Consider the following 11,755-nt stretch of genomic DNA (forward strand, 5'->3'; position numbering starts at 1 on the left):
AGCCTATGGCAGAGAGAGTTTTTATTTGTTAAAGACTGGTGTTGACATTCCTATGTGCAAAGCCCTGAAATACCAGGAAGTGAAACTGTAAGTTATTGTAACATGATGGATCATGGATGATTCCCGAGCGTTAATAAACAAAACAATTATGTGACAGATTCCCGTTGAAAAAAAACAATTAACAGATAATTTGCTGAAGGCCACAAGGGCCTGCAAATATTTGGAAACTGCCGGCCCAGTACAATAACAGTCGGTGCTGGGCCTCCGGGCTGGTGATTATTTGAACGATGTACCCTGACCAAACCAGCACAACCATATTTTCTCTTGTAAAATTTGCATTCCCTTTTATTACTGATTCTGTAAACCCATGATGACAATTTGTAAAATGATGGTGCTTTGAAAAAATGAGGGTTTTCACCCATTCCCTCTAGATACTAATAGATCGGTGGTCAGGCTCGCTGACTTGGTTGACACATGTCATGGGTTTCCAATTGCATGAGATCGATGTTCATGCTGTTGATCACTGGACTGTCTGGTCCAGATTTGATTATTACAGATGGCTGCCATATAGCTGGAATATTGCTGAGTGTGGCGTAAAACTAAACTCACTCACTCACTCACTCACTATAGATACTAATAGATCCTATTGTCTGTGCTTTAGAGGAGCGGTCAATTGTAAGTACATTTCTTTACATCATTTACTGGATGTACTTTTGACATAACTGTGGAAGATAAATTATTATTTCATATAGAGATCGGTAAGAAATAAATGTATTTGCGTTGGACCAAAATAGAAAACAAGCTATTGTGTTCTCTGTCTGTGACGACCAGTCAGGAACACGACTTCCATTGTTTTGTTTCTGGTCCATTGTGTATCAACAGGACACAGACTTCAGAGCTAAGCCGCATCTTCCGATTTTACATCCTGGCCAGTGTTGACTCATCAGCCCTGACTCTAGCATTTCTGAAGCCCGATTTAACATACATCCATTGTAGTACTGTGACAGACTGGCTTTGTTTTGACACTTAGAAAGCCCAGACTAATTTTATTTCTTGTTTTATGGATTTTGTTCTTCAGAAATCCTGAAGGCAGGAAGGAAAAAAAAATATTTGAAAAATCACCAGTCTAAAAACCCACATGAGTTTGCATGGTAACACTTTTGGTTTGTTTATATCAACTAAAAATAAGTTGAGTGAGTTTAGGTTTCACACTGATTTCAAGAGTATTTCATTTATTTCACATGAACATTAGGATTTTATTTTTTGAGCGGGGAAATTTTTTTTTTTTTTTTTTGTTTATTCTTGAAAAACTATGACCGGTTGATCTGTAAAACAAGAAATAAGATAGGTCTGGCCTAAAGAACCATTTCAAGTTCTAAAGAGCTACGTCTGCTTTCACATGGTCTAGATATCCCTGATCTTGAACCATCTGTGAATGGGAGCGACCTTTCATTCATGTACTTATCAAAGAAAAAGTTTGTGTAAGGCGATATGTTATCTAAGTCAAACCAGAATGATATCATCTGTATGGCAATATCACAAAAGTTGATATCATATGTTATAAGTCAAACCTCACAAACATTAGACTGTGTAAGGTGATATGTTATCTAAGTCAAACCAGAGTGATATCATCTATATGGCGATATCACAAAAGTTAGGTTGTGTAAGGCGATATGTTATCTAAGTCAAACCAGAGTGATATCATCTATATGGCGATATCACAAAAGTTAGGTTGTGTAAGGCGATATGTTATCTAAGTCAAACCTGTCACGCCAAAATGTTAGATTGTGTAAGGCGATATGTTATCTAAGTCAAACCAGAGTGATATCATCTATATGGCGATATCACAAAAAGTGAGGTTGTGTAAGGCGATATGTTATCTAAATCAAACCAGAGTGATATCATCTATATGGCGATATCACAAAAGTTAGGTTGTGTAAGGCGATATTTATTCAAACCTGTCAATGCCAAAAATGTTAGACTGTGTATATGTTATCTAAGTCAAACCAGAGTGATATCATCTATATGGCGATATCACAAAAGTTAAGGTTGTGTAAAGATATGTTATCTAAGTCAAACCTGTCATGCCTAAAGACTGTTAAGGTGATATGTTATCTAAGTCAAGCCAGAAATGATATCATCTATATGGTGATATCACAAAAAAGTTAGGTTGTAAAAATGGCGATATGTTATCTAAGTCAAACCTGTCGATATCACAAAATGTTAGACTGTGTAAGGTGATATGTTATCTAAGTCAAACCAGAGTGATATCATCTATATGGCAATATCACAAAAAGTGAGGTTGTGGTCAAACCTGTGTAAAGGCTGATGATATCTAAGTCAAACCTGTCACGCCTAAACGTTAGACTGTGTAAGGTGATATGTTATCTAAGTCAAACCAGAATGATATCATCTATATGGCAATATCACAAAAAGTTAGGTTGTGTAAGGTGATATGTTATCTAAGTCAAACCTGTGACACCAAAACGTTAGACTGTGTAAGGTGATATGTTATCCAAGTCAAACCAGAGTGATATCATCTATATGGCGATATCACAAAAAGTTAGGTTGTGTAAGGCGATATGTTATCTAGGTCAAACCTGTCATGCCTAAACGTTAGACTGTGTAAGGTGATATGTTCTCTAAGTCAAACCGGAATGATATCATCTATGTGGCGATATCACAAAAAGTACCCTTGTGGGGATTCGAACCCGGGTCTTTGGCGTCACAACCCAACGCTTTAACCACTAGACTTGCCTGCTCACAGCGCTACGTACATTACTATCCCCGGTCATAGGGCACCATTGTACTATCCAATACGTTTTCAACTCCCTGAGGAACATACAGCCGTGCTGCCTGTTAGGTTCAATGAACAAATCACTCACATTCCCAGCACATCCTAACGGGTACCCATTTTACAGCCAGGTGTACTGAGACAAAGTGGATCTAAGTATCATGTCCAAGGATACTACGCAAATGTGTCTACCTTGGGACCCGAACTTAGGTGCCTCCACCGGGGATCGAACCCGGACCTTCAACGTGATAGGCAGAGTAATATCTTTAGTCTCATGTTATATGTATGTGTTGCTGGCGGAATTAAGGGTTAGAACTGGCCTCCAGTAACCTGTCTGGTTGCTTGTGGCAACCATATGATCGGCTGGTTGGAATCGGTGTATTGGTCAGTGACATGTGATCAGTTTAAACGGCATGGATCGTTGGTCATGATGTCCGGCATCCTGGCCTAAACTCAAATATTTACAAACTGCCATCATCTTCCTGGAATATTTCTGAGTGTGGCTTTAAACACACAACAAATAATTTGTGAGTGACCACAAGATTCAAGATGCTTGTAACACATGTTTTTCTACGCCCCCAAGACTAAACTAAGTAATTCAGGAAACAATTAAACAGAACCAGAAAAAATAACAAAACTTCCAAAAGGGAACCATGCTTGCTATCAGTGTGTCAGTTGTTGTAAGTTTCAGTTTGCGTATTTTGCACCATGTATTTTCAATTTTTTTTTTGCATAATCATATATAAAATGATATAACGATAACTACTTGACGCATGATCTGTTGTGTTTCAGATATTAATCTAGATATGTAAATGTTTCTCTGGTATTTTGTTGTTGTCTTGTGTTGAGTGAGTGAAGATATTTTACACAATAATGGCACTCGGCAATATTCCAGCTATATGGCCGCTCTTGTGTAGAGTGAGTTTAGTTTTACGCGGCAATAATGGCACTTTCGGCAATATTCCAGCTATATTCCAGCTATGGCAGCTCTTGTGTAGAGTTAGTTTAGTTTTACGCAATAATGGCACTCGGCAATATTCCAGCTATATGGCCGCTCTTGTGTAGAGTGCGTTTAGTTTTACACAATAATGGCACTCGGCAATATTCCAGCTATATGGCCGCTCTTGTGTAGAGTGAGTTTAGTTTTACGCAAAATGGCACTCGGCAATATTCCAGCTATATGGTGGCTCTTGTGGAGACCCGTAATAAATATAAAATATGTCACATGTATTGATCTATAAAGACATTCCTCAAAGGAGGGCTGACTGATTATCAAAAGGATGCTAGAAATATCTTAATTATGCCACATCTTAATAACATTTTTGTCAGAACTTTCTCTGCTTGACTTTGACTTTGCATTGCCCTAAATTGTGTTTTCTAATATTTCTTACTTCTTCTGACTCTTTACTGTAATATATTCTTTATTGACTGCGTCAGAACACACTTAGAGCTTCTCTGAAGGCATAACTCATAACTCAGTTGATAGGATGGCTACCCCTCTGTCAACAGATCCGTGAAGACCTAGGGTTGGAATTTGGTCTTCAGCAACCCATGCTTGTCATAAAAGGCCACTAATGGGATCAGGTGGTCAGGCTCACTGACTTGGTTGACACGTGTCGTTATCCCAATGGTGTAGATTGATGTGCGTGCTGTTGATGACTGGATTGTCTGGTCAGACTCAATTATTTCCAGATTGCCGCCATATCGGCTGGAATATTGGTGGAGTCGCGGCTTTAAACAATTACTGAACCAAACCTGTTGGAAGGTTTTGTTGTTTTATATGTGTTGTACACGCATAAAGATCCTCATTGTAAAAGTAAAACAATATGTTTGGCTGTTCATGCCTAACCATCCAGTGAGTGGCTTGGATTCAATATGAGATTTGTCCCGGATGTTCTGATTGGCAGACTTGTGTAGCAGATAATGTACACAAAGAATCAGGAATGTTTTTGACTTTTAATAATCAACAGAGCTCAACCATTCTGAAAGTGTTACTTGATTTAATTATTTCCTTTTAGCCTCGTCTATGAGAAACTGAATATTATTGCTTGAAAAGAACCATAAGAAGATCTGTGTCGAGTAAATTTTTGATTTACCCAGTCCACAGTGTAGTTTCTGTGGCAACAGTTTGCTCTTTGGTCTTCTATATGTTTACAGAGGCGGTGGGGTAGCCTAGTGGGTAAAGCGCTTAAACTGTTCGATTCCCCACATGGGTTCAATGTGTGAAGCCCATCTGGTGTCCCCGCTGAATTGGCCGTGTTCAAACTTCCTCCACAATGTTTACTTAACATGGGTAAAATGTGTCTTGCCTAAGCCCATTTCTGGTGTCCCCAATGCATGATCATATTCCTGCAATATTGCTTAAGCTATGGTGCTCCACAGTTGTGGAAAATCAAACTCACTCACTTAACTATATGTTCTACATAACATGCTTGAAGTTGGGTTTTCAGACTACTATGTATACATTTTTCATTTTGAGAAATATGGAATTGCTTTGAGATTCCCAAAATGTTTTGTAGTCACCAAACTGTGTTGTGTTTCCTTTGTAACCGAGGAGATGACCTTGACCTCTATGAACTTGACCAGTGTGTGATGTTTAGCATGTGGTTGGCATGGAATGTTTTCCAATATATTTATATAACCAATTTATTCTTTATTTACACAAGAGCTGCAGAGCCAAAGGATTTGTTTTGTACTGATTTATTGTCATTTGGGAAGAGACAAGCCCTTGATTAATTATTTGATGTTGCCCAACATATATAGTTATTATTATAGATATCAGAATGTTCTACCATCCCAATAGTAATACTAGATGACACATTCAAATTATATTTTCTGTATTCATAACAAAGTTTAGAATTTCAATAATATGAACTTGAAGAACAGCATGTTCACTAATATAAAAACACTAATTAGGAATCTTAATATTGAAGAACTCATTCTTGCTAAGCTCTAAATCTCAGCAGCACTATGAAATAGTTCAGACACCAAATGTTCGTGTGAAAGGTAAATCATATCCTGCTTAAACGATGGCAAACACATGCACAGACACATCAAGTGCTTCCATATGGCCTAAACTTAAAGAAAGCTACACTGAGCAATTAATGTTTAACTTGTGACCAAAGTTTTTGGGACACTCCTTGAAATCTTTGTTAAAGTACACTGATTGACTGTAATGAGGAACAGTGGGGTAGCCTAATGGTTAAAGTGTCCAGTTATCACGCTGAAGACCCAGGTTTGATTGCCTACATGGGTACAATGTGTGAAGCCCATTTCTGGTGTCCCCTGCCAGGATATTGCTGGAATATTGCTAAAAGTGTCATAAAACCACAATCAATCAATCAATCAATCAATCAATCACAATTGTCTTCTGAGATAACAATAAACTACATATGATCCATAACAATGGGGATGAATACTCCCATGGTGCACATTCTAGCAACCTAACTACTGTGGTCGTCGCCTCTTTTGCCAAACTAGGGGATTCCTAGGAGCCAGTCCCAGCTTGTTGTATGAAGCGACTAGGTCATCAGGAATGTTGTTGAATTCTGAATAAAATAACAAAAAGCAAATGTTATGGCAGTCACCATACACCTTGAACCTCTTCTCTGCTATGATTCCTACTGGCTTCATGTTAGTCGAAATGTGTTAAACAAAAAATGGTTTGAGTTTGATATAAATATAGTTTTTACTGTGGTTTTCAGAAGATATTCAACAAAAAATGGTTATAGCGAAGTAAAATAATCCGCCTTTGAGTTTGATATAAATGTGGTTTTTACTGTGGTTTTCAGAAGATATACAACAAAAAATGGTTATAGCAAACTAAAATTAATGGTCCTTTGAGTTTGATATGTAGATATAGTTTACTGTGGTTTTCAGAACATGTTCAACAAAAAATGGTTATAGCGAACTAAAGTTAATGGTCCTTTGAGTTTGATATAATTTTAGTTTACTGTGGTTTTCTTTGAAGCAAGTTAACATTGTTTTCTTTGTTTTCAGAATCTCTGATGCCAGGTCAAAAGGAGATGTACAATAGTCGGTCAAGTCTTACAAGTGGCACAGCATCAACCACAAGTCCTGTCGAAACCACAGTTTAATGAACAACAATGGAGTCATTGAAGCATTTATTTCAAAATCATCTACATATTTATTTTCTGTTGGACATGTATACGTCATTAACAGCTCAGTTTGAACCAAGTCTATGACCTTGACAAAGATTGGGTAAAGAATGCTAACAGTCTCCATGAAACACAAGAAATAGCAAAGGACATGCTCACTGTTTGATCTTCAAGAATGAGGACTATTTTTATGGATATACAACTTCTTTATTCTATATGGGCGACGTTTCAACATAGATTCTAATGTTGTAACCACTTGCTTGACAACATTAGAATCTATGTCGAAACGTCGCCTATATAGAATATAGAAGTTGTATATCCATAAAAATAGTCCTCATTCTACATCTACCCAACTTCTAGAATGCCAATCAAAGAATGTTTGATCTTCAGATTTGTTTGCCAATGCAAGGAGGTGTGCAGATTTGTTTCCCTGTTGTGTTGTTGTGATATAGGAGTTGTTTACTGCAGAAGCCTTGTAATGAATATTTGAATAATGTATGATATTTGCAATAAACTTGCCTTGAAATAGGATCTGATTTAAGTGAAGGGACATGTAATGAGGAGCAATAAAATTATCAACCTGCCCATGAGCAATATCTATATGTTTGATTTTACTCATATGAACATTATATTGGAATGTATTTGTTAATGTTTGACTTCAAACATTGGCAGAAAAAACTGTGGTCTGTTAGAAACTGATACAAAACTTTGGCAAGTGTTAGTACAATGTATTTACAAGCAGTCTTTTGAGTCTGTTTCAATGATAATTTTTCCATTTCTAATTAGGCATTAGGGAAGCCAAGTGGTTTAATTGTCCACTCATCTTGCTGTAAACCCAGGTCAATTCCCCAGATGTGAAGCCTATGTATGGCGTCCCTGTAATATTGCTTTATTATTTATAAAAGCTGCATAAGACCAAACTCGCCACTCTAAACAAAATGTGACCCTGCTGTACTAAACTAGGTCTTAACATAGATTTGTAGTCTTCATAAGAAAATGACAATCTGTCCAAAGTTTTAAAACAAAGCTTAAAGATAACAAAGAAATTATCTAAGTAGAAGATGCAGCCAAAGAATCATGTATTTCTTGTAACATCGGTAAAACTTATTACAAGATGCTGCATCAAATCCCGGTTGATGTTGGCCCATGAAGAGTCAAGTTGTGTTTCTCATGATTGATGTTCTTGTGTGAACCAGGCCATACTTGAAATTTATGTTCAGGCTGATCAATAAAGTTAAACAATTTCCGCTAAAATTCTGGTTGCAACATGAGTTTGAACATGCCCTTATTTAATGCAACGGTTATGTCTTTGTTTTTTCTGTATCCTCATGTTGTAGGTTTTGGATGCTAAAGAATTATACGTTTTCCAGTTAATCACATGAACAACTGTAAACTATCCCCCTCACTTATAAAATTCAACCTTATCTTTTAAAACAAGCTATTTTCATTAAAGTAAACAATGTATTTGTGATGAAACACGTCTGTTGTGCAAGTAGTGGCTTAAACATAGCCAGCCAGCCATGTCTGAAAACATATGATCTGACAAAACTATGTTGTCACGATGTGTCAGAGATATGTTTGAAGTTTAGCACAATGGGCATGTGGTGACCTGGTAAATATTATATCTGAGAAAAACTTTTCCTTATAGCCTGATGGGTTGATAAAACAAAGATAGGATAAAAAGATATAACACAAAATATCAACTCAGTGAAAGATATGATTGGTTAAGTTAAATTGTAAAACTGTTGTGTATTTTCAGGGTATTATTGTAAATGGTCCGAAGCTTTTTTTGTTCAATGAACATGATATTGTCATTGTTCTTTGTGTTTTGAAGTAACCTCCACCCATTCTAAATGTTCAAATATATCTTACATGGTATTTTCACCTCTTGTCATTGTTTGAAGAATTTATAAAAACAAGCCTTAAATCACAAACAATAGATATGGGAGTTTTTGTGTTTTTTGTCAGTTTGTGGTAACAGTTGTATGGTTTGGTTTCTCATGCATCAAACAACTGCCATTGAATATATTATTAATTTCATCATTCGATGCATACACAGAATACCGGATACCTACCAACCATATTGTTTAGTGTCACGTCCACACTAACCCAAATCCAAACCCTAACTCTGACCCTAACCCTAAACCTTACTCCAACCCTATTCAAAAGTAAACTGCTTTCAAAGATGGTGGCAGGTATCCGGTATTCTGTATACAGTCTTACCATCATTACATTGGATAATGCATTTGAAAAATAATAATCATTAATAAGACAAGGAATTTATTTTCAAGTGTAATTGTATACTGACTGCATTCCAAGTCCTATGTTTCTGTCTGTGATCAGCATAGTGCTTTTTGGATTAAGGGGAAATAACTGTGTGATGCATTTGTACTCCAAGGAGATCATTCTCACCAATAGAACTATATACATGTACAGGAAAGGGCTATAGTCCGTTTGGCTCAAAAGCAGACTGATGAATTGCAAGCTAACTTTCGAAAACTAATAAACATAAAATACTCAATGAAACGCTGATCATAATCAAAACATCATACCTACCCACTCTGTGAGGTTTTGCAGAATTTTTGTCCTAAAAATAAAAATGTTGTTTAACAATCTATCATTAAAATATTGACACAGTTCACTATTTTGAGGGAGGAGTGCAGAGAAAGGACAGCCAGGTGTGCGAGAAAGGATGGAGCGGCACTGCACAGGTTAATGAATAAATTACTTTGTCTGTGAGGCGTGGCTTCCGAGATACCTGGCTGCCTCTTTCTCTGCACTCCTCCTCGTAACAAACAGTGAACTGTGTCAATATTTTAATCATAGTTTGTTAAACAACTTTATTATTTTAGGACAATAATTCTGCAAAACCTCACAGAGTGGGTATGATGTTTTGATTATGATCAGCGTTTCATTGAGTATGTTGTATGTTTATTAGTTTTCGAAGTTAGATTGCATTCATCGGTCCGCTTTTGAAAAAACGGACTATAGTTGGGGATACAGCAGTTGAGATTTTAACTTGTTGCTACTGAAGATGTTTATGGTATCTTAAGAGATATTTCATTGACTGTTGTTGTTTTAATGCAATACCATCTTATTGTTATGAATTTTATCCTGTAAAAATTGTTTGTTATTAATTTATTACTGAATATTGTACATAAGTATGTATGTAATATATCATTGCCGTATTGGTTTCATACTGGGTGTGTTGCCCCAGAATTTGATTCCTTGGTAGATATCATGATGAATAAATTCTAAACATCAGTTAATATTGTTTGTTCTTGCATGCATGGACTTGATATTCCTTCGTCCCGTGATGATCCGGGGTAGAATAGGTCTTCAGCAACCCATGCTTGCCACAAAAGTCGACTATGCTTGTCGTAAGAGGCGACTAACGGGATCGGGTGGTCAGGCTCGCTGACTTGGTTGACACATGTCATCGGTTCTCAATTGTGCAGATCAATGCTCATTCTGTTGATCACTGGATTGTCTGGTCAGTCTGGTTATTTATAGACTGCCGCCATATAGCTGGAATATTGCTGAGTGCAGCATTAAACTAAACTCACTCACTCAGTGATGTACCTTCGAGGAGTGAGATAGCTCCCCAGCACTTAAAGGGGTGTCCAGTTCAGGCTAATAGGCACGCACAGCAAATTTAGTTCAAATGTTTCAAATACCAATACAGTTGCTAGTTCACATTTTGTAATGTATAAAAGATTAACAGTTAGTGTTTGCTGAAATTACATAGGGACAGTAACACAGTATACCATAGGTATTAAATACACAGATAGATGTGTTTATTCAGTAATGTGTTACCATATAGTTGCTGTATGATATAACATATGGCACAGGACACATCATTTTTATTTCCAAAACAGAAAATACAGAAATACAAATTTAGAACATGACCAGTACTCGTAAAGTATCCTCATTGTTTCTATATAAAATATTGCACAATGTTCTAGTAGATGTTATTTAACACTGGATAGGCTTAGAAGATTAATCTTTCCTCACGAAACGTTTGACAAACGCACAGGACATGGAAATTGTCTCCCTTGATCCTAAGTTCGCCAAGTGATTTAACCACATGTTCATTTGTGTTTCTTTTTCTTCCTTTTTTTGTAGATTATTAATGAAAAAATCACGAATAGATTCCAAAGTTACATAAAGTTCTTAGCAAAAACCTATCCAAAAAACACATATAATATTTTTCAGGCTATAAAAAGGATTTAATATTGCTATAATTACTTATATATTTCGAAGATGATATGAAACTATGCCAGTTGTGGAAATCAATATCTTTAACCGTTGAATATAGATGTAAACATTTTAGAATCCAAAACAATTTGTGATAACCAAATGTGGTTCAAACGCTGTGTCAAATGATATTTGATACCCAGTTTTGGTTTCCAGCATTATAAACATTACACAACATTGGTATGGATATCTAGAACAGTTCATTGTAGTAATACTATCCAGTGTTTTATAGTAGGTTTGTTGGTTTTACTGTATAACGTCGTATGTCGTACGTCGCACTTAGTAATATTCCATATACATGGCGACCGTCTGTAAATGTTCGAGTCTGGACCAGATAACCAGTGATAAACATCATCAGAATCGTTCTACACAATTGGGATACGATGACATGTGTTAATAAAGTCAGCAAATCTGACTACCTGATCCCGCTAGTCTCCTCTGACGCAGTATTTTATATCAAACTCGGCCCAACAGCATGGATGTATGAACACAATTAACAGTATTTTATATCAAACGCAGTCCAACAGCATGTATGCAGAAAAACAGTTAATAGTATTTTATATCAAACTCGGCCCAAACTCGGATG

At 36.5% G+C, this 11,755-nt stretch overlaps 1 protein-coding gene across 1 annotated transcript in view; it reads left to right on the top strand.

Moving 5' to 3' along the window:
- The window catches only part of LOC124281151 (guanine nucleotide exchange factor DBS-like), a 155,181-nt gene extending 148,133 nt beyond the window's left edge, over positions 1-7,048 (top strand). Inside the window, 1 exon segment of the mRNA XM_046717177.1 lies at positions 6,794-7,048. Within this exon segment, the coding sequence (XP_046573133.1) occupies positions 6,794-6,891 (98 nt within the window). The 3' untranslated portion in view covers positions 6,892-7,048.
- Positions 7,049-11,755: the final 4,707 nt, after the last annotated feature.

This window comes from Haliotis rubra, unplaced genomic scaffold (assembly GCF_003918875.1).
Source record: "Haliotis rubra isolate DU_JTF1 unplaced genomic scaffold, ASM391887v1 Scf28, whole genome shotgun sequence".
Classification (NCBI taxonomy): Eukaryota; Metazoa; Mollusca; class Gastropoda; order Lepetellida; family Haliotidae; genus Haliotis; species Haliotis rubra.